The following is a 25226-nucleotide window of genomic DNA, read 5'->3' on the forward strand; positions in this document are numbered from 1 at the left end:
TGCACATAGCTACGGTGTACCCCTACACACTGTGTGCACGGACTGATGTACGCCCACACATTGCATATATTCTAATTACAAATCTTGCTTTCAGATCGAGGAGGAACAAGCCCTGATGGTGGACTCCTGGATCGTTAATGTAAGTGCTGGGAGAAGACGAGGGAACACAAACACACACACACACACACACACATAATAGCCCATGTATGACAGATCGTATTGAAACTCAAAACATTTTCCCTAGAATATTCATCTATTTGCCTTTGCTTAAACTTACTGAGAAATTAGCTTCAGTCACTGGGCCTTTTTGATTGCTTTAACATAAAGTGTCAGACCGACGTTAACGCAACTGTAAATGCCCACTAGAAGTATAAAATGCTCAGCTGTTTTCCACTTGGTATACTTTGTCCAGCATTTCGTCCAGATATTGCTGTCTGGAAGGAATCTTTTGTATCTAAGATGTCTTGAATCTTATCATTATTATATTTTCCCACTGGACTTGATCACTCGAAAAGTTGTTTACTGGCAGTGGGCCCGTCTAGAGTACTTCACAGTACCGTCCAGTGCCCTCCTTGACTGGTGCTGGACCCGTTAAGTAATTATCAAAAGAAGACACCAAGCTGGAAAGGCTATGTAGCACCATCAAAAGTGCGGGATATTCAAAGGGCGCTAAATATCACCGAGGATGCCAATACAAGAACTAAAAGCACATAACGCGAGTGATATCAAAGGTATCCAATTCACCAAGAATTCTATCGAGGGACAGTTGAGAAGCAAGACACACACACACACACGTCCTGGAAGTCCAGGATGCACGACTATAAGAGGGACAATGCAGTTTGGACAATAAGGAGCAGGGTGGCGCTCCATTAAGTGCCTGTGAGTTAAACGGGAATGGCCAATACATAACCTCGCCGAAGCCGTTTTCCACCACTGCTAACGGAGGTAGGAGGATGGCCATGGGGATTCGCTACCCTTAAGAGCACACAGCTTGTTGCCAGTAACAGACGACCACCGATCCTTCCAGTGGGTACAGACTGAGGAATGAATAACTGGGTAGAAGTCGAAATATGGACCATCTTTGTGGGAAATGGGAAAAGTGCGGATAGCCTCCTCAGTGGCAGCATCCAGACGCTCATTTAAGGAAACACCAATATGGCTGGGAACCCAGCAAAACTACTGTTTTAAATCTGCTGGACATAAGAAACAACCAATGTTGATTTTCCGACTACCACAGGATGGACAAGATTAAAGGACATGAGGGCACTGGGAGAGTCAACTACAAGAACAAAGACAGATTGTCAATGAGAAAGTAGTTGACAAAGAGCATACAAAATTGCACAAAGTTCTGACGTGAAGTTGTTGGTCTCCGGGGGCAGGTGACATATAGATGGGGTCAAAATACAACAGAGTAGCCTACACCGTCGGCAGACTTAGATTCATCTGTGAAGATGGAAATGGAGCAGAAATATGAAGAAAAGTAAGCAAGGAAAAGGGTTTTCAGAGGGGTAAAAAGTTTTGACATGTGGGTCAAGGAAGAGGGACCCTCCATGGAGGCAAGGATGGAATGACACGAATGAATATTGATAACAAGAATCGAGAGAGAAACTTGCAAGCGAGACAATCATATAGAAAGGGGAAGGTGGTGAAATGGAACAGGTACCACAGGAGGGGTTATGGTCAAAGTACGACATAAGTGAGAGTGAGAGTGTTGTAGGGATCATGCAAAGTAGCGAAGGCAGTTGCAATCACGGCGATCCTGTAGAGACAGGATGCCGGTTTCAACACACAGGCTCTGCGTAGGAGTCGAACAAAAGGCACCAGAACTGAGGCGTAACCCAGTATGGTGAAGAGCATCAAGACGACGAAGAGTTGAGGGAGAGGCAGACGAGTAAACAGGACAGCCATAATCAAGTTTAGACAATATGAGAGAGGAATGTAAAGAGAAGAGAGTGTGTCTGTCAGCTCCCCAGGAAGTATGGGACAAGACCTTAAGTAAGTTAAGGGCCGTATATCATTCAACTCTGAGGTAAGAGATATGGGGCGACAAAGACAAACGAGGGACAACAAAAAACAAAGACAAAGAATAATCTCAGACGTTTGGCAGAATCTCTATACAAAAGAGAATTACCATAAAGCGATAAAGGGGTCGAAGAAAGACCTGCTTCCGAGTAAAAGTCATAGCACAAGTCTCAGTTGTAGAGAACTTGAAGCAATGATTGGTGGCCCAGGATAATATAGCATCAATCGGAAGTTGAAGCCGCCGTTGGAGGAAAGGCGAGTCATCACATTGATAGCAGAGGGTGAGATCGTCAATATAAAGAACTGAGAAAATATCAGAGGGAAGAGAGGAAAGAAGACCATTGAGGACAACGAGGAAAAGAGTAGTGCTCAGAACACTACTTTGCCCAAAAGAGGCAGAGAGAGTGGTACCAGGCCTCACTCTAAAGGAACGAATAGACAGGAAGCGTTGGAGAAAGAGAGGGAGATTACCACGAAGGATAAAAGAACAGACTTGGGACAGAATATGGTATCTCCAGATGGTGTCATACGCCTTTTCCAGGACAAAAAGACAGCGACAACGGAGGTCTTTATAGCAAAAATTCAGAGTTCACAAGGACATCAGTCGTGCTGTAACACTTGCAAAAGCATAGGAAGAACAACCGCCTCAAGCCAGTCCTCGGGCTGACAACAACTCCCAGACATGGTTATAAATATTCAGTAAATACTGAAACGTGCATGGAAGAAGATGGCGAAACATCTCATAATGAATATAAACTGAGCCCGCCGCCGCAGAACCGCGGAGGGCCAGGGCAGATTGGAGTTCTGAGAGAAAAAATCGTTATGGGGAAGCTGAAGATGAGTGCAAAAATCTAAGGGACAAGATTCATGAAGGGGCTTACAAGTATGAAAAGAAGGAGGAATATGAGAACTGTTGCTAACAGTCGAAACGTGCAAACTCAGTTCAGTCGTGACCGACACCAGATCTGCCACAATAGAACCACAGAGGTGAAAGACTGGCGAAACATCTGGAACAAACTTACCCGCTCTCTTGCGAATTTTCTTCCAGATCAGGGGCAGAGGAGTGTCAGTTGTAATGGTGCAAACAAAAGATCTCCAATTCTCATGCTTAGCTGTATGGATAGCCCTACAGGCCACCACACTTTACTTCCGAAACAAAATAAAAGAATTGGGCGTCTGCCGGCGATGGTGTTTCTTCCACGCTACACACTTACAGCGGACAGCCCAAGCACAGTGTGCATTCCACCAGGGAACACACTTCTGCACACCCCAGGAGGTAGAGCAAGGAACAGAGCAGAGGGCAGCGTAAAAAACTGTCATGAAAAAGGAGGAGGACTCAAGGGAGAGGCAGATCAGAGAGATCGCAAATAGTAGTGCATAAGGTGAAGAAGTTTCTGTCAGCCTTGACAAACTGCCATCTAGGGAAGAAGAATGGAGGGTGAAAAGAGAAGGTGACAAGGATGGGGAAATGATCACTGTTATGGAGGTTATCAAGAACTCGCCAGGTAAAGTCTAAATAAAGAGTAGATGAGCAGAGAGACAGATCAAGACAGGAAAGGATGCAAGTGCATAAGTGAACATGAGTGAGTTTACCAGAATTCAGAAGAGACAAAGAAGAAGAAGAGGACAAAATGGTTCAATAAGGCGGCCTCGGGTGTTTGTTAGAACATCTCCCCAGAGGTTATGCCGGCAGTTAAAAATCACCCAAAAGGAGCACAGGCTCTGGTGAGGAGTCCCACAGGTGTTTAAGATCAGGAAGAGAAACCGGGACATTTGGGGAGAGATAAATGGAACAAACTGTATACTATTCTTTACTCACAAAGATACGGGCCACAGAACACCGAATGTGCGATTGAAAAAGTAGGGAGGAGGGGGGGGGGGGGGCGAAGGGAATATCATGACGGATCAAAAGCACAGTAGAGTTATGGGCCCGTAGCAAAATATGGAGGCCAAGAGAGCAAGGGATAACCACATGAGTGACCAGGATGAGCGCCAAGCACCGGCTCCTGGAGACAAACACAAAACAGTGAAAACTGCGTGTTACGAACTTTTTTCTTTTAAACTATGATCCTTCTCAAGCCCAATGATCCCTAACCTTTGTGGAAATGCTGTGTAATGTTTAAGATAAGATAAATGAAACTGCACTTAAAAATAACCCTTATTATTATCTACAACTACCACTATATACAATCCTTTGACAAGGTCGTCCAGCGCATCACTAGCCCTCTCGCTAGCTAGCTTCAAAGATGCCGGACACTATGTACATTCCTCTGACGAGGTCTCCCAGTGCACCACCAGCCCTCACGCTAGCTAGCTTCCATGGTGATGTCTTCAAGCACCCCACTAGCCCACTCACTAACACGCTCACACATTGAAGTCTTCAAGCACCCCACTAGTCCACACGCTAATACGCTTACACAGTGAAGTCTTCAAGCACCCCACTAGTCCACATGCTAATATGCTTACACAGTGAAGTCTTCAAGCACCCCACTAGTCCACACGCTAATACGCTTACACAGTGAAGTCTTCAAGCACCCCACTAGCCCACTCACTAACACGCTCACACATTGAAGTCTTCAAGCACCCCACTAGTCCACACGCTAATATGCTTACACAGTGAAGTCTTCAAGCACCCCACTAGCCCACTCGCTTGCACGCTCACACAGTGAAGTCTTCCAGCACTCCACTAGCCCTCTGTCACCAGTACCTCATCACCTCCCAGAACAGCAGACTAGAAGATGGGAAACTAATATTAATGGGAGGGTCAACAATTAAACTCGGAACCTGGATGGTGCCGAGGTCCGTCACACTGCGTGCTCAGAAGTTGGAGTTCATGGAAGCTGGTATAAAAAACACGAATATTCCAGTGAAGAAGTGACAGACAAATGAGAGCAGACAGAAACAGAGATAACAAGGGAGAAACAAAGGCAAAGAGGAACACAGTAGACTAAGTAAAATCAGGATCAGTGAAATCAGGGTGACAGGGCATAGGCAACGCTAGCAAAGACAATGGAGTCAAGAGAGCGTGAGGATGGACCAGAGGAGGACTGACAGAGTCGAGAGCGGGAGGAGGGATCGGAGAGGGGAGGTCAAGGGAATCAGGGGCAGGAAGGACAGAAACAGGAGAGTGCACTGGATCAAGGGCAGCATCCAAGAGATAATCAAGGACCAGGGGAACCGCCAAAGCAGGGACAGGCAACTCCACAACTGAAATGGGAGGGGGAAGCAGTGATAGTATCGAAGTCGGAAGGTGAGGAATATATTGAAGCCTTCTTACCCGCAGGGAGGAAGAAGGAGAGGAGCCAGGCTTACGTTTCTGACGTAGAGTAGCAAACGTACAATCACCAATGTACTGGGCGACAGCCTCTATAGTCTCAACAGGAGAAGGAGAACAGGAATGGTCAACATGAAGAACGCTGGGATAGAGCCTGGACAGACAGGTGGTGAGGAAGGCCAAAACACAGAGGGAAGGGGAGGGATGAAAAGAAGTATTGGGGCAAGAAGGGAAAGAAGGGACAGGAGACAAATAAGACAAGGATGGAAGGAAACACCAGACATAGAACCAGGAGGAAGACCCTCTGGCCCAGAACGCAAAGGAGCAGGTGAGATGGTGTCAGGGTCTAAGGCCTGGAAACGGTTACGAAACTGAGAAAGCGGAATAAATGTTAATGAGAGCTGAGGTAGAGACTATAGGGAGTGTGGTATTTACCTGAGGGCCGCCATCTGTTTTCTGGCCACGACAGGGATAGAAAGCCAGTGGTTTGTCAATGGTCCTCCCATTTTTCCTGATGGAGGGAGAGTTAATGTCGATCCGGACACTTTCTTCAGAAGGTCAGATATAACATGCACAAGGAGCAACAGGTTCAAGCTCAACAAGTCACAATGTAGCACAGCAAACAGGAGATGCTTTTTCACCTATAGGGTTGTAAACCCTATAGGTGAAACCACCTTCCCGCCGAAGCCGTGCCAAAACTCTGCTGGGTTTTAAAATACAGGTAGAAAAGATCATCCAGGCAAATGGGGAACCTTCGACAAACCGCCAGCTTCCTGTTATCGTCGAGGCCACTAGTATTAGTGGCCCTCAGGTAAATTCAGTTAAGAGATGAGGTGCAGTGTGAGACCTCTGATGATTAACTCTGCGTTTCCCTGCAGGAGTGGGTTGACCCACGTCTGTCGTGGACTCCTGACGAATACCGGGGCATCTCCAAGCTCGCCTTCCCCTACAACATGCTCTGGAAACCCGACCTAGACGTCTACAACAGGTATGTAGCGTCTACTTTGCACCGGACTTCTACATCTGGTATAAACCTCCTGCAATATAATGTTAACTAAAGACTCTGCAGAAGCTTGGCTTTTGCAAAGTAACCACCTCAGTTCACTAAGTGCACTTGTGCTCAGCATATATGCCATTACTGAGCCACATGTGTTGTGAACTCGTTACATACATTAGGTAGTGTTGTCTCATGGTAAGTGACAGTTGTGAGAGCCTAAGTGTGTAATATAACGGTGAGTGTATCCCCAACAGTGCCAAGGTGGGAGACCCGCCCTCCTTCTCCAACACGCTGCTCATTGTCTTCCCCAACGGGCGGGTGCTCTTTGTGCCACCGATGAGACTCCACTTCACCTGCGTCATGGACCTCACTTTCTGGCCCCACGACACCCACAACTGTACCCTCATCATCGGCTCCTGGGTCCACGACGGATTCGCTATCGACCCCCAGATTATGGACGACAAACCGGAGGTGAGGTGCTGGAAAAGGCCTTGGCCAGGGTTGTCAAGATGTGGTAGTGGTTGCTGAAGCAGCATCCTAAAGAAAACGAAGTTTGAATTTTTCTTGAAAGGCCTCGCAATGAATGATGTAACTAATATATATATATATATATATATATATATATATATATATATATATATATATATATATATATATATATATATATATATATATATATATATATATATAGACGAATAGTGTTAAGAAAAGGATATAAATTATGCTTTATCATCTAAATAAAGAACTTGAAACATTAGATTTTAAAAATCTAGATTAAATTTAGGAATGTTATATATAAATACTGATGGGGAAAAGTAAGGTAAATGGGCGGAACAATGTAGCGCAGTTGTCTACATCCTCTGCTCAGCACGGCTTGGAAGTTGTTCTAGTCAATATCCTCCAAATTTTTTAGTATTTTAAAAAGTTTCGATGAGATCTGCCTGTTACGTCTGGTTTGCAGTGTTGTTAGCCTTGTGGCCCTCGACCATTCCTGGTACATGAGTCTACTTAATTCTGGAATGATTTGTGTTGCCCAGTGTTGAATTTTCTTCAAAGCAAATGTCTTTCTGAAGATTAGTTCTCGAAGCTTGGATACAATAATCCAAGTGCACCGGAGATTTATACTGTTGAATAACTACCTATCATAAGAGAAAGAGTTTGTCTTCCTCCTGCAGGTGTAAGATTTAGATTTCCCCTCACACACACAAGACTTGGGTCCCTCTTTCTCACACACTAGCAAGGCTTACTATTGTGATAAAAGGAGGTGGTGGGTTATATGACTCTCACATCCCCTTTCCCCACAGGAGTTCAACCTCGAGTCTGCCATCCCAAAAAATAGTAGTCTAGGGCCCCTTCTCCCCTCCACAAGAGTGCAGCCTAGAGCCTGCCTCCTCCACTATAGAACAATGTAAATAACCCCCTTCTCCCCCACAAGAGCATGACGTATGATCCTCCTGGTGCAGATAGACGTGCCTGTGCGACAGACTGAGAGCGGCAGGAACCTTACAAGAGGATCATGGGAGCTGGTGGAGGCCAACATGACAAGGGACGTGCAACGGTACCTGTGCTGTCCAGAACCCTATGTCACTATTAAAGTGTCCATTCTTGTCGCCAGGAATGCTCCCGCCTATGCCTGGACTGTCAAGCTGCCTGCTGTGGGTTAGTCTCCTGCTATGGTTCTTTTTTCTTTTTTGTTCAAGTGGTTAGGCACCAATCCTTCACTCCGTCCTATCCTAAATCCTTATCCTCATATCCCTTCCAATTATAACAGAGTTGTAATGGCTTAGTACTTTCTCTTGATAATTACTTACCGTTAATCTTTATACACTGTACTGCTTTACTCTTGCTTTTTGCTTCTGTAAAGAGTGTGGAGAAGACCCGGACCCACTACATTATTACATCTTATACTGCGTGAAAATTCGGCCAGCTAGAGACAAATATAAACAAACATTGCCTGAAATGGCAAGCAATGTTAGTGTAAATGATCATATATCTAACATTTTTGCACTGTATATTTTGCTTCTAGTAGATAAATGGAAATAAATTTCATGTAAATATATGTACTGTGTAAGCTGCATAGCGTAAAATATAATGAGTAACTCTTATTTTACCCTATAATATCCAATCATGAAAACTGTTAAGTTTGTATTTATTTATTTGTATATTCAAGAGTTCTTACATTCTTGTACAGCCACTAGTACGCGTAACATTTCGGGCAGGTCCTTAATCCTATGTTCCCTGGAATACGACCCTGTGAAAATCGTTTAACAACTAGGTACCTATTTTACTGTTCATTTAAACAGAAGCTACAGTTAAGGATTTGCGCCCAGTAAATCCTCCCCGGCCAGGATACGAACCCAATACAAAGTGCTCGTGAAACGCCAGGCGAGCATCTTAACCACTACACCATGGGGGGTTATCTTGAGGTTATCTTGAGATGATTTCGGGGCTTTAGTGTCCCCGCGGCTCGGTCCTCGACCAGGCCTCCACCCCCAGGAAGCAGCTCGTGACAGCTGACTAACACCCAGGTACCTATTTTACTGCTAGGTAACAGGGGGCATAGGTTGAAAGAAACTCTGCCCATTGTTTCTCGCCGGCGCCTGGGATCGAACCCAGGACCACAGGATCACAAGTCCCGCATGCTGTCCGGCTCGGCCGACCGGCATCACGGGGTCTGCTATTATTATCAAGTATTAACAACATGACTTACCTACAGTGTCTAATGATATTTCATCATACTGCAGTTACTCCCCAAGAAGTTTCTGCTACTACCAATCATTATAATTAAATGTAAGATGTGTAGATAAATCTTAAGAGCTAAATCAGTCACCGTGGACTGATTAAGACTATATTCCTGCCCCTGTAATCCTGTTGCTCTACTGCTCACAGGATGAGTATGGTGTACATAATACAGTGGGACCTCGACTTATGAATTTAATCCGGTCCCAGGGTCGGATCGTAAGTAGAAAATTCATAAGTCGAAACGAATTTTCTCATAAGAAATTACGTAAATTGAATTAATCCGTTCCAGACCCCCAAAATATTAACTTAAAAATACATTTTATACCTAATACAACTTTTTCTAGCTACAATACAGGATTTTATCTTACCTTTATTCAGGACTTTTGTTGGCATATGGAAGACAGCGAGGAGGGGTGGGGGGTGAGGAGAGGTGTTACTGTTTGGAAGGGGAGTCTCCTTCCATTATAACATCAGGCAGTGATGACTTCTCTGCGATACACTCTCTCCTACGTTTTGCCTGCATACCACTAGGACCTGGTTGTGGTTTACTGCTTGTTTGTCTCACTAAAAACCTTTCCATAGAGATTTGTTTTCCATACGTTTTAATTTTTGTCTGTAGTGAGGCATCACAGTGTCATTAAAAAGGTTAAGGCAATGGCCTATTGCACCATGATTTGGGTGAGTCGTTTCAGCTAAAGTTTGCAGTTCTTCCCGTGCTGCACACATTTTCTTAGTATAAGAGTTAGTTTAGTTCATTTATTGTGCACCCCATACCCATCTTGTGGGTGGTAGTGGAAAGGGTTACAGAGGCACATAATGGGCTCAGGGACTGAACCCCACAATTCATTTAGCTAAGCAAGTTACAATCTTGATGAGCTAGTTACAAAATTCAATATAAGTCGTCACATCAACAATGGGTTCGAGATCGACCTCAAGTACAGGTTCTAAATTAAGCAACTGACATATGTGGAGAGCTAGTGTCACAATTGATATGTTTGTCCTGCACACCGCCCCCCATCCAGTGGGCAGCGGTGATAGGTTACAATCACTTAGTTTCTACCTACAGTTAGCAAACTGGGGATATTTGGCTAAAATTTCTGGTAGCAGATCATTTTGAATGAAATATTTACATTGGTTATAGAATTGTCTCTAAATTCACGTGTCTTTTCGCACTCCATCACATAGTGACGGAGGAAGGGACATTCTGTACTGTCTCCTCTTCCCCCTGAAGAAATTTTCTCAGCTGTCTCTTGTTGCTGCTCCTTGTGAAGTTCTTCGGTGGTCAGTTCTTCGCTGTGTTCCTCCACCAGCTCGCAACATACAACACTCACAACACTATGATTGCCACTTCTTTTCCTAAATTTCTCAAACCATCTCCTGCTCGCCTTAAACTATTTCGCATCTGTATCACTCGTTCCAGGGGAGTTCTTTATAAGATCTTCATGCAATTCCCTTGCTTTTTCACAAATGATGGCCTCTGAAACGCTATCACCTGCTAAGTCCTTGCCTTGCTGTGTATCCGAATTAATAATAACTGTTCAACATCCTCAAGTGTTTGTGTTCTATGTTTCATGATTATTGTTACGCTTTGTGCCACTTTAGAACTCATAATGTCCTTTTTCTTAGCAAGTATGGTGGATATTGTTGACATAGATTTGTTGTACTGCTGTAACGGGGAGGGGGGGGGGAATGGCTCTCTCTTGTCCCTTATCCCACCCCTAGTTAACTACTGTAACGGGGGATGGGGGAAATAGCTCCCTCTTGTCCATTATCCTGCCCCTAGTTAGTAAATTTAGAGTCCCCCCCCCCCAGACTCCCTACTGCAACCTCTCTAATTCAACACCTGGTGACCTAGGTATTGATTACCTAGGTGTCACTAACACAAGGCATTGTAACTTGATCAGCTACCCGCGACTCCAGAGAACTCTAGAACAGTTCACTGCCACAAACGTACAAGAGAAACGAAAGGAAAAATATGAATAATGTTGTAATTAGTGAGGGTTTGGGGTGAGGACGGTAGGGAGGAGGGAGGAGTGGGTGGGAGGAGTAAGGAGAGACGTCAGGTGAAAGTGACAGGGTGGAGAGAGGCGGTGGGAGAGGAGAGGGAGTAGGAAGTGAGTAGAAGAGGTAGTAGTAGAGGTAGAGGTAGATAAGCAGAAGGTAGACTGCCACCATCCATTCAAGACCATTACATACAAGACAAGGAATGGAACTTGTCGGTATCACAAAATTCTCAAAGATGTATAAACTGGTCATTATTAGCATGTTTTAACTTTTGTATCATGTTCCATGTAAGATTCTTTCAGTCACTAACTCAAGAGTACTCTACACTCTAGTTTGGCATTTATCAGAAATTCCAAGAGCTCGGGAACACAATTAAAATCAAATTAAATGTAAGTGAATTCATTTTAGCATGATAAATATCAGAATTCAAGCAATCGAACTGAAGGTTCATTATTAATATACAAAGTGAGTCATTACACCAGAATTCGAGACCACTGCAGCTGTCTGCCCCTGATAGTCACACAACACTAGTAAACACGACTAAGTCATCTTTCATGTTCAACTCACCAAGTGTCTGCCTATAGCTGGATAGAGAGAGAGACGGGGGAGGACTGTAGTTGACAGAGACTGTCCCGCCCCATCCGGCTGACAGCCTCCCTGGCTATGGTGTCCTTTGCTCTGTTCTGCTGGCTGTTCTCCTGTCTGCTGTCTGTCTGTCTGTCTCTTGAGTGTACAGTACCCTGGGTATATATTGGGGACCAACTAGCTAACTCCGCCCACAAGTAGATAGCCCCAGGCACTCTACCAAGCCACACCTTAAATTGGCGGTATGTTTGAAGGTCACCCCCGGCTAGCCGCCTGCAATTATGAGTTTAGCAGAGACCATGTCAACTTCACGCGACCTGACCTTGGTCACTTGGTTGGCATTAAGACTTAGAAGTGTGAGTTTCTTAATTCCTAGGGGCTGCCAACCTGGCGCCTCTCGAAATCTTGTCTGTGACTCCTGTACTATGTATATATTAAATACAAAACACCTTTACGGTGTTACACTGCCGAGCTAGTTCAACAACCTGCACACCGTTGTTGCCAGGAGCCGGTCGGCCGAGTGGACAGCACACTGGACTTGTGATCCTGTGGTCCTGGGTTCGATCCCAGGCGCCGGCGAGAAACAATGAGCAGAGTTTCTTTCACTCTATGCCCCTGTTACCTAGCAGTAAAATAGGTACCTGGATGTTAGTCAGCTGTCATGGGCTGCTTCCTGGGGGTGGAGGCCTGGTCGAGGACCGGGCTGCGGGGACATTAAAGCCCCGAAATCATCTCAAGATAACCTCAAGATAACCGTCTTCATGTTTACGAATGATCTCTTGTTTTTGCTCTATGGCCATCCTCACATGTGTTTTCTTAGGTTGAACCTTACTACTGACTTTCTTGGGACCCATGGCATGATATATAATAATTAGTTTTATGTTCAAAAAACAAAAAAGCACCAAAATAATGGAATTCCTTACAAGCGCGATCATCACTAAGCGGGCGGTTCTGGTAAACTGAGGCGGGTCGGCCCTTGCCACCAAGAATCACGCGCTTGGTTGACCCAATCGCGTATCAACAAAGGTTGTTAGTCGAAGTCACAGTCGTAAGTCGAGTTGCATTTTCCGACAAAATTTACGTCATAACTCGAAAAATTCGTAAGTAGTGGCAGTCGTACATCGAGGTGTCACTCTACACTACTGCTCACACAATGAATATCGCGTCCAAAATAAACCACTGCTCCACGATGAATATCGCGTCCATAATAATCTACTACTCACATGATGAGTATCACATCCATAACAAACTACTGCTCACATGATGAGTATCGTGCCCATAATAAACTATTGCTCACACGATGAGTATCGTGCCCATAATAAACTACTGCTCACGCGATGAGTATCGTGCCCATAATAAACTACTGCTCACGCAATGAGTATCGTGTCCATAATAAACTATTGCTCACACGATGAGTATCGTGCCCATAATAAACTACTGCTCACATGATGAGTATCGTGTCCATAATAAACTATTGCTCACACGATGAGTATCGTGTCCATAATAAACTATTGCTCACACGATGAGTATCGTGTCCATAATAAACTATTGCTCACACGATGAGTATCGTGTCCATAATAAACTACTGCTCACAGGATGAGTATCGTGTCCATAATTTACTACTGCTCGCATGATGAGTATCGTGTCCATAATAAACTACAGCTCACACGATGAGTATCATGTTCACTATAAACTTCTGCTCACATGGTGAGTATTATGAGCAGAATAAATTAATGCTTACACAATGAGTATGGAGTACTCAATAAATTCTCATTTGCTCTCATTTTTTGCTCCCGCTTCTCCTTTTTTTCGTTTTTTTCTTCTGCTCTTAGGAGCAGAGGCCTGGTCGGGGACTGGGCCATGGGGACGTTGAGCCCCGAAATCATCGCAAGGTAACCTTAACTTTGCTCCTGCTGTTTCTTCAACTGTACACTACTAATATTAATTCTAATACTTGTACTATACACTACTATTACAGTATTTCTACTACTAGTACTAGCACAACTGTTACTAGTAACATTACCAATATTACTTCTATCTTTAGTACTACACATATGGCTGCTACAGCTCCTACTGCTTCTGCTACTTCCATTGCTGTTCTATTTTATAATACAACTATTTGGCTACCTTGTCTGCTTATATCTCAGAATCCCATGCATACATGTCCTCACTTCACCTTAGTCAACAACGTATTGGTTAGATCTTCAGCAGCTGCACACTCAATATTTACCACAACAGCCTACCTAATCATTCCTTTGATAGTCTCTTGATCAAGATAACTTATTATAATCCTGGAATTTACAGGTCTGAGTATTCTGACGTTTGTGCTGTTCCTGCTTCCTCCCTGCGCCGGGGAGAAGATTATCTTTGGTGGCCTCTGTCTTATACTAGACGTCCTCTTCCTGGCCTATACGTCTAATGTGGTCACGCACGCGCCCTCTCACACCCCACTCATCAGTAAGTTCCCTCTCTCCCACACCTCAACTCAGTAACATGTTCCTGCAACTCTCATTCTTTATATTTTTTATAAATAAAGATTCATAATAATGAATTATTATTACATACTTTATTATTATTATTATTATTATTATTATTATTCTCAACGATGTGCATTGAACTTTATCAAATTATTTTAATGTTATATTCTCTGTCCCCATAATCAGCGCTAATTTAAATATTATAGGTCTGCTCTTGAAGGTAAAGGCTTAAACTCAACTTTGATTAACATAGACAATTAGTGGGAAAATAAGCTATAAATTTATTAATCAAATGTTTAAATACGAATTCAAATGTTTATACAGGTAAAAGTACATAGTTACAAACATAATGTTGGATTTACAGATAGAGCTAGTACATACAATACATAGAGCCACCAATGCACACAGCGTTTCGTGCAAGGGAAATAATAGTAATAATAATAATAATAAAAATTAATTGTGTCTGGGGACAGGAAGCCAGTGTGTATTCATACACGGAAGGCTTTTATCAGAGTCTCGATCCCCTTCCCCCTAAGGTCAAATTACTGACCCCACCCAGGATGCAACACCACAAATACCCCCTGAAGAGAAGTACCGAATCCAGACACATCACAAAGAGAATCTGGAACCACAACGACTAAGCCTTATCCCATCAGCCGAGGAACTGGAGGTGTGGATCGCCGGCACGAGGGTCAGGGGGGCTCCCCCTTCTCCCTCCCAGGAGTGGGGAGCTGCACAGACATGCAGCACGGCTCCTGTGACGTCATGCTTGTTTGCTCGTTTTCCCTTGGGGGAGTTCTGTTCATTAGTTTTGTTCTATTCGTTGGTTTTACCAGAACAGGGGTTTGTTTTGAGGCGCTTACCTTTCTGGGTGCAGGTCCCAGTTGATGGGAGATATAGAATGCACCAAAATCACAAGTGCATTTCTATAGGCCATTACTCCTCGTGCCTCTGAGGGGGCAAGGTTCTGGCCGTGGTTCCCCGGTAGGCCTAGAACTCCACCCACATCGACTGATACCAAAAGTTGGGACTATTCCTATCAGCCTGGATAGCTCCGGGGAGACGTAGGGTCTCCCCCAAGAAAAGGCTTTCGACAGAATTCTACATAAGAGGTTGTTCTGGAAACTAAATATATTGGAGTGGTGACAGGTAAGCTTCTAACATGGATGAACAAGTTTCTAACTGATAGAAAAATGAGGACAGTATTCAGAGGCAATGTATTGGACTGAAGAAATCTCACAGGTGGAGTACCACAGGGTTCAGTTCTTGCACCGGTAATTTTCATTGTCTATGTAAATGATCTACCAGATGGAATACAGAATTATATGAGCATGTTTACTAATGATGCTAAGATAATAGGGAAGATAAGAAACAGGGACGATTGTCATGCCCTTCAAGAAGACGTGGACAAAATAAGTATATGGAGCATCACTTGGCAAATGGAATTTAATGTGAATAAATGCCATGTTATGGAATGTGGAATAGCAGAACATAGACCCCATACAACCTAGAAATTATATGAGAAATCTTTAAAGAATTCTGATAAAAAAAGAGCTTAAGGGGTGGTTCTAAATAGAAAACTATCACCTGAGGACCTCATAAAGAACATTGTGCAAGGAGCCTATGCTACACTTTCTAACTTCAGAATTGTTTTTTATACACGGATGGTAAAATACTAAAGAAATTGTTCATGACATTTGTTATGACCAAAGCATGATTATGCAGCAGTTGTATGGTGCCCATATCTTAAGAAACACATCAACAAACTGGAAAATGTGCAAAGACATGCCACTAAGTGGCTCCCAGAACTGAAGGGTAAGAGCTACAAAGAGAGGCTAGAGGCATTAATATGCCAAAACTAGAAGATAGAAGAAGATGAGGCAATATGATCACTATTTACAAAATAGTAACTGGAATCGATAAAATTGATAGGGAAGAATTCCTGAGACTTGGAACTTCAAGAACAAGAGGTCATAGACTTAAACTACCTACACAAAGCTGGCAGAGATATATAAGAAAATTCTCTTTCTTAAACAGATGGTAGAGGGTTGGAACAAGTTAGGTGAGAAGGTGGTGGAGGCCAAAACCGTCAGTTATTTCAAAGCATTATATGACAAAGAGGAAGGAAGACGGGACACCACGAGCGTAGCTCTTATCCTGTAACTACACTTGGGTAATTACACATAGGTAATTACCTGCCGACACTACTTGTACACCACACTGGTGCACCACCTGCTCACATCAGCTTGAGTGCACATGGTTCTGGCATCAGATTTTTTGTCATACCAGTAATATGATATGTCCAATAAACCAGAGTACCACTGCCCTAGTGCTGGTCTCACCCATTTCAATGTATTTTACCTAATACTGCATAATATTTTACTTCTGATATGCAATAGCAGCATATTTGCCATCCAGATTTCCTGCAATGCCTGAATATATATTTTATGCCTGCCTCTTTTATCAGAATACAATATTATCTTTACAGTTCTCTGGTACACCAGCATTATATCCATTAAGTTTGGTGCAGTGTCAGGATACTAACACTAGGTGTTTTTCTGTGGCTGCCCACAGTTGAGATGGTGAGTGAGCAGCTGCTCCTTGTGGTGGGCAGTGTGATAGTGGCTGCAGTGTCAACAAGGCTGGCTCGTGACCCCCACACTTCAGGAATCCCAGGCTGGATCAAGCGACCTCTCCTTGTCATCTCGTCATGTCTCTGCCTCGGCAACTACAAGTCTCTCGTAGGTTTCATTAGTTGGAAGGCAAATGATTTTCAGGTGTATTGCTTTCTTACATTGTAGAGGAATACCAAGATAAAAGTTGATATTAATTGTAGATATCCTTTTGCCTCAGGGGGGAGGGGGGGAGACAATCTCACGTGGGACAAAATTAATGCTTGCAGATCACAATCTAAACTTTTAGATTATAATTTAAGCATGTGATCATAAAAGGCATAAGACCACTCTTTTAATAACTATAATAACAGTGATATTATTACCATTTTCTCTAATGAGTGCCTCGATCCTTCCTAGAAGATGCCTACCTTAATAACTGTCACCACAGTATCGGAATGCCATTCCAGAAGATACATATCCACCATAACATCTACCACCCCAGTGTCTGATCTCCCTTGCCCACCTCAAGATACATTCCTGTAGAGTTAATTTTCTCCCCTTATAATTGTGGCAGGTATCCTACTTTTTCCTCTTTATGACACTCCTTGAGTTTTAATGCTGTCCCCTGGTGAATCCAGCAGCTGTTCCAATCCTTCTTTCTCTCTGGGGGTTAACACTGCCTCCTGGCTCCTTGGTGTAGTCATCTTGTGCTCTGTCCCTCTTTCTCTCTTGTGGTGATAATTATGTTTCCTTGGTGTGCCCACAGGTGTCCCAGACCAACCATCCATACTCTCGAGCAGTGAAGACTGAGGAGATGGAACTGGGCGAGAATGGCACCGCTCATCTATACTGCGGTGCTGACGATATCTCCACTGCTTGTGGCCTTGACTGGCTCCTGTTGGCCGCTATCATTGACCGCTTTTCCCTTATCGCTTTTATGATCATCTTTGTTGCCAACATGCTAGCCTTCAAAGTTGTTCTTTGAGAAGTTACTACCACCTATTCTTCTGTTCCTCCTCCTGATTTAAATGTCTATGCTTGTCTGATACTGGTTGATCAAGACTGTAGCAATTTCTTCTAAACATAAGCTGTTGATGGAATTTCTTTCTGTGTTGTTGATGGCATCACAGACCCAGAGATTAGAAGATTATCATCATAAATATTGTTATTTGCAATCTTAGAGTGATCTTAATGAGAGCAAAGAACTCTCTAGTAAAGGAATTCTATAATAATTGTTGAAGAAATTTGATGTGATATGGCTTAACATTGTTGTGAACAAGAAACCCATTCAATTTAATGAGGGGTTTCACTAGCCAGGAGCATGGCTGTTCATGTGGCCTTGACCTGACAGAGCAGCAGGCACACACACACAATCCACACTGTCACATCACACCCAATTGGTTTCTTAGTCTTGCTGCATTGGAAGCCAATTGATCAGAGCAGCAACTATGATATTTAGAGGCAAGACTGACCATTGATCATGATAATGTAGATTTGAAGGATTCAGATTTGTATATTTTGCATTAATTTATTATGTCTGATTTCCAGTGTACTGTTTAAATTGCTCAATACTGCATTCACTATCAAAATGAGAGTGCAATTTCCTCTTACTATACAGTATAATACTGTATTTCCTTAAATAACAGCAGTTGATCAAGCAGATCATCAAATACTGTATGTACTTCTATGCATAAAATTTTATTTTACATTCTATATTTTTTTTTATACTGTAATGTGAATCCTCCAGATATTGAAATGTATTCTATTGACCTTCAAAGCCACTAACATGTATTTCAGACTGAAAAGCAATTAGATGATGAACTTTTACAAAAGTTTATATATGCCATCTATGCTGCCTTTGCTATACTGAACTAAACTGCTTGGTTGGTAAAAAAAGCTCATATGACAAGATCTTGCTAGAGTCTTTAATATTGCTTTAAGGAAGAATAATGATCTGGCTTTGATAATGCCTCCTTACACTATAAAATTATTTGGATATGTACATGAATGTACAGAAAACAAATGGCTAATATTTTATAGACTCATCTTTATAAAAAAATCTTAAATCATGCAACTAGATGCTATATGTCTGTTTTACCTCCAATTGTCATGAATCTTCATAGTTACAGATTCTGCATATTGGTGGCAGTAACAGCAGTAAGTAGTCTGTAATAAAGTTGCTGGTCCACTTAAACACAATAACTTATACAATACAGTTCCTTGCCACCACAAAATCAACCATCATCACCTTGCTAAATTAGATGTAGAGATGGACAAGTTTTCATCAAAGAGTTCCCTTATGAAAACTTATACTTTTTGTACCCATTGGAGGCAAAGATGAACATAGCAAGCAGGAGATACCAAGTGCTGTAAATCTGTCTGAAAAATGCTGGTGACCTCAGGTAGGGCTGGACTACCTCTGGTGGTGGTAATTGTGAAACCAAGTAACCACTTACACTCCTGGTTGTAATAGGGTCAAGCACATTCATTGCCCAGCCCCCTGGTGGGGCTATAGTAAAGTTTTATTGTTGCTTGTTTTGTGGTCATGTGGCCATACTGTTACAGAAACAATACCAGGACAGACCATTGTTTCCTGAGAAAAGGTGGAAAGGGGTCGGGTATGTAAAGGAGTGATGGTATTGTGAGGAGAGTAATAAATATTAAAATGCTATTAGACAACTTGGTACTGTCTACATACATGTAGGTGAACAAGTAGATCTCTTGCATTGTTCTCCAAATAACTATCACTTGACCCTTCTAGGCAGCTGTCCTGGTATGCCTTCTGGAAACAAGAATTATATGTGAGGACATTATTTTTTATTACAGATATCCTTCCTTGGCTTTGCCAAAGAAAATCAATGCATTTTACATTTCTATAAAGTAAGCTGTATGTAATTTTTGTGTGACGAGGTGGAGTCAGCCTTGATTCCGTCGAATATTTGAGTGTTGTGACAATATTTATCTACTTCCAGAGACTGAAACAAATATAATAATAAACTGCTTCATAACCTATTATAAACCCCAACCCTCTGTGTTGCGTGTATGTATTTACTTAATTATAGCTACATAACTGTAATACTGTAACAGTTTAGATAATATTCTCATGATGGCCAATCATTTAACACCAATTTACCAAACAGTATTTATTTTTAAATTGCATGATATTGGCAAAAAAGAATTTAATGATGTCCTGTCTACTCCTCTATTACTTCAGCAATAGATTATGCCCTCTTGTTCTCTTCTCATCTAATTTAAGGTTGGCTTTCCTGCCAAGTCTATTTGGGGCTCTCGTGCATATGACCTCTAAAATGCAATTAGGTGCTGTACGTTTCTGAATCAATTTAAAAAAGTGAAAGTAAAAAATACTGCACATAATTAACATCATGTAACAAAATTCACTCACATTTCTTCATTCTAATTAAATCACTTTGTGTCTGCTGTTTTGTGAATAATAAACTGTATCTGTACTATTACTGTATTATACTGTAGTTACTTTTCAAGTTATAGAATCTATATTAATATTAGTGATGGGACAATAATAACATTTTTAATGATTCCAATACAAATTCCACCAAAAAGTCTATTCTGATATAATAATTGATTTCGATTCTTTTAAAAATATAGTTTGATACTTATTATTCTGAAAATTTTTGTAGTTTAGTTTGGAAAAATTAATCCTTGACATTATTAGAATGATAAATAAATATACTGTACAGTATTAAAAAAAATATATTTATTTATTGTGAAAAATTGCATTATACATGCAGATGTACATGCTTTAATTGTATACTGTACAATGATATACAATTTACCTGATTTTTACCTGAGGTAAACTAATGCTAATGGCCTCGAAGAGGACAGGAAGCTGGCAGCTTGTCAAAGGACCTCCCCCCCCCATTTGCTCTGGAGAGCTTTCTAGTTATATTTTAAAACCCAACAGAGTTTTGGCATTTATGGCTTCAGCGGGTAGGCAGTTCCATGGGTTTATAACCCTATGAGTGAAAAAGCATTTCCAGTTCTCCGTCCTACATTGTGGCTGGGATTAAAGCCATTGCTCCTCGTTTGTAATTTGTAATATTATTTCAGATAAAGTTACTATTGCAGCACTAACTAAAGCATAGCTAATTCTTTTTACTTTAAAAGAAATCCTTAATCTACAAAATACAATAAGAAACATGGAAAACATTCCATTACCCATTACAGGTCTACATGTTATATACAATTAACCATACAATTTAATAATTTTTCAAATAAAATTACATTGCAATATTAAAATGTAGCTTTAGAGTAAAATACTGTACTTGATACTTAATGATCATAATTTAAAGTTGGAATAACTACCTAAAACTAAAATTTTATTTCGTTATTAAATGTTTAAGAATCAGAAATCATGATTAATGTCTCTCCATTCTGATACCGATTCTAATTACTGAAAAATCCTTGATTCTCTATTCTGTTTCAGATTAATTGTATATAACTATGTACTGTACAGGTATTTGGCTAATTTTTTGTAACAATTCATTTATGTTAGCTTACTTCTCATACAGTATTAAGTATTACCCAATAAATTTAAAACTAAATTCACTTATTATTTTAAGTAAATGTATACCCAAAATACTCTAGTGACTTTATAGTACAGTAGTTTAAAGGTTGTGATAATGTAATTCTTACTCTTTATTTAGTTGTCACATCCAGGCCTTGCAGTCTCTCCTAGTATATTATAACACTTATTTCTGGTACACGTTACATTAAATGCATCGGAACAGTTTTAAATTTATTGGTAAAAATACAGATACAAACAAATATAAATATTTATTCAGGTAAAGTACATACATACAAGGTGAAATACAAAACTTGATGGATTCATAGATAGAGCTAGTACATACAATGCCTAAAGCCACTATTACGCAAAGCGTTTCGGGCAGGAAAAACACTAAGACTAAAACTTAATACTAACTTATACTAAAGTATAAATTGTGTTGTGAAAAAATCAGAAAAAAGAAAAAAAGGGGGGGGGGGGAAACATGGCAGAAAAAAGCAAATACAATTTGGTCAACAAACAGCATTATTAAAAGTCGTAGACATGGGTTGACATTTAGGGGTGAGGTAGGTTACATTGAGTTAATTAGGTGGTACTTAGTTTTTATCTTAAACTGGTTGGGAGAGGTACAGTCTTTAACATAATTGGGGAGGTCATTCCACATTTGAAGTCCCTTGATTTGTAAAGCATTTCTAGTTTGACTAAGTCGTACTCTTGGAATATCAAATAGGTATTTGTTTCTGGTGTGGTGCTCATGGGATCTGTTACAACCTTCTAGGAAGCTTTCAAGGTCAGAATTGACATTACAGTTCAGCGTTTTATATATACAAGATACACATGAGAGGATGTGCAGTGACTTAATATCAAAGGTTCTTAAGATATTGGTACCACATCACTGATTCTTTTAGCCTATGTTGGATATGGTTGTAAACAAGTCTCTTACCCCCATCACCACTCAAACTTGAATGCCTCCCTCATCTTAGCAAGCAACACATTTTATTTGTGTATGTTTATGGGAAATATGATCCATAATCTTTACTGTATTTACTTCTCTGTCTATTGTTCAGATTTGTAGATCACTGTGGCATGTCATGGAGTCCCTGTGACATATCTATTTTTGCCCTCTCAATCACATGGTATATCAACATTAAAATGCATGTCACTTCATTCCCCAGAACTAAATTATACTTGCTGGTAGGTTAGTAAATGAGTGCCACAGTCTAAGCAACCCTCCAGAGGTTAAAAGCCCTTAATCCCAATACCAAATTATCCCCAAATCATAAAACTCAATAGATTTTGTATTAATATCACCCATTGCAATCAATAAGTATCTCGCTCTTGGCTTTGTTTATTATTGCAAGAAGTATTGTTACAATTCAAAATTTAACATTTTTATTCAAAAGAATGTGTGTACAAAGAACATAAGAGTAATGTACAATTGTGGGGAGAGGAGTTACACAAGCTAATGAAGCCACTATTAATCCTATCTCCTATTTAACAACTCCCTTTACCATGATAATAATACATTAACCATAATGATGTTGATATCCTTGTGCTATATTTTCACTATTATAATTTCTGTATTACAGTACTTGGATATACTGTAGCATCGTCACAGCCTCTGTTGAAGTTTACAGCTCTTACGAGCACCACTACAGCTCCTACTTTTTTCTCTTTATTGTCTCTCCCCAATATCATATTTTGTATTCTCTCTTCCTGCTTTGCTTTCTTAGTAAGATCTGCATACATTTGCTCACTTCTTCTTTCAGTTCCATAATATTCATATGCAATACTCAACCTCAAAAGGTGGTTCTACTCCGTATCCGTTATCCAAATAGTGCTTGACGTTTCAAAGTTACTGGTCCATTGTGTGTCTAAACCATTTGACTGGGTCCCTCAAACCTATATTCTTGTAAAAACCTAGATATTTTTTCTTCGTCATTGCATTTTGCATTTAGATCATTGACTTTCTCTATTACACAGTATTCTACAACACCTACCTGTCATCCATAGGTTCAGTCTTATCAAAAGCATCTTGGAAAACTCTAAATATGCTTGGTATTATTCTTTCAAAATAATATTTTCAAAATATCTTCCAAAATAGCGATTCTCAAGGTCTCTTTCATGTGGTTTATGCTACTCAGCATTATATCTGTGATTTTTAATCTTATATTGACCAATGTGACTGTAATCTGTGACATGTCCCTGGCACACAAACCCACCACAATCTAATAATTTTGGATATAATCTTCATGTCATCTTTGTCCCAATTAATTACCCAGTATAAAAATAATAATAATAATAATACAAATATATTTATATAAAGTACAGAATAAACATTTAATATGATACAGTTTACAATTTATAGGTAAGAACCTTAGGTAGAAGGTAGGACATTATATAAAGTCACTGATATGCAGTGTGTTTTGGGCATGACAAACATAATTAGATTTATTTGCAAAATAAATGGGGTACTACAGTGCTTAAAACTAAATGAGGAATAGGTTTACATATTTGAATTGTTAGAGATTTAGCAAATGATTTAAAATTTTTAAGCAATATTTAGAATTCTTATGTTTTAGCAACGGTACAAATACAGTATAGTAAATAATGTCCACAATAACACTGGTTGACATGTAAGATGAGGAAATGTGAGTAAAATTCATTACATAATGTTAATTAGGTATTTCTTAGTTTTTTTTTTAAACCGGTTGAGAGAAGTACAGAATATCCATTTCATGGGCCCCTAAGTCTATAACGGACTTAATCCTGTGAACTTCTTATGTACTGGTAACCATCTTTGGATAATGAATCCAGCATTTTATGACTGCCACTTGTGTAACTTAGCATGTGTGTGTGTGTGTGTAATTACCAACATGTAATTATCTAAGTGCAGTTACAGGATGAGAGCTATGCTCAGCATGTCCCATCTTCCCAGCACTCTGTCACATAACGCTTTGAAATGTTATGCTTAATTAATGCTAAATTTCCTCCATGAACAGCTTTTCAATTTTATTGATTGCATCCATCAGCTGTCTGCTCCACTGCCAGCAAAGATGATCAACTCTGGGCTCGGAATTCATACTTTCTTTCAGTCTAATCTTGAGCTTTGCCACAAATATTCCTTTCTGAAACTCACTTTTGTTGGAATACTACTAACAAACAGTACTTCCCTATTCCTGCATCTATTATTAAATAAAGCGGCATGGATGCGATCTGGAGAGTCTCTCCGTCTCTCAGTCTGTGTGTGTGTGTGTGTGTGTGTGTGTGTTGGAGGGATTGGGGCATGATATTGTATTTCTCTGCCAGCCAGTAAATACTGAAGCTTGTATACCTGTATTTTGTTTTAGTTAATTACAAAGTCTGTATATTCTGTTTCAATCACAAAGTTTGTATATTGTTTCAGTCACAAAGTTTATACAGATGTACTGTATATTGTTTCAATCATAATGTAAATAGTATATTCTGTTTCAGTCGCAAAGTTTGTATATTCTGTTTCAATTACAAAGTTTGTATATTCTGTTTCAATCACAAAGTCTGTATACTGTATTCCGTTTCAATCATAAATTGTGTATATTCTGTTTTAGTCACAAAATTTGTATATTATGTTTCAATTACAAAGTTTGTATATTGTGTTTCAATCACAAAGTTTGCATATTCTGTTGCAATCATAATGCCTGTATGTATTCTGTTTCAGCCAAATACAAAGTTTTATATATTCTGTTTTAGTCAGCCTTAAAGTCCGTATATTGTACTTCATCTAGTCACAAAGCATGTGTATTTTATTTCTACAATTCACAGAAAATACTTAGTATTTTCTTCTAGCCAATGACAGAGTTTGGTTATTGCTTCAAGCAATTAAAAATGTAGTATTTGTCACTAGCAATCACTTACTGTAAGTTGTTATGCTCATTTTCAGTTAACCAATTACAGTGTTGAAATGATCTCGGTCATTAATTTTGTTTTTTGC

General features: G+C 40.5%; 1 protein-coding gene across 1 annotated transcript in view; it reads left to right on the forward strand.

The window, feature by feature from the left end:
* LOC123746946 (neuronal acetylcholine receptor subunit alpha-4) overlaps positions 1–24972 on the forward strand; it is a 92723-nt gene extending 67751 nt beyond the window's left edge. Inside the window, exons 4-10 of the mRNA XM_045728845.2 lie at positions 95–139; positions 6175–6284; positions 6548–6764; positions 7757–7952; positions 13929–14081; positions 16676–16842; positions 17483–24972. Of these exons, the coding sequence (XP_045584801.2) occupies positions 95–139; positions 6175–6284; positions 6548–6764; positions 7757–7952; positions 13929–14081; positions 16676–16842; positions 17483–17701 (1107 nt within the window). The 3' untranslated portion in view covers positions 17702–24972. The remainder of the gene's footprint in view (positions 1–94; positions 140–6174; positions 6285–6547; positions 6765–7756; positions 7953–13928; positions 14082–16675; positions 16843–17482) is intronic.
* The last annotated feature ends 254 nt before the right edge of the window (positions 24973–25226 follow it).

The sequence above is a fragment of the Procambarus clarkii genome, chromosome 87, assembly GCF_040958095.1.
Source record: "Procambarus clarkii isolate CNS0578487 chromosome 87, FALCON_Pclarkii_2.0, whole genome shotgun sequence".
NCBI lineage: Eukaryota > Metazoa > Arthropoda > Malacostraca > Decapoda > Cambaridae > Procambarus > Procambarus clarkii.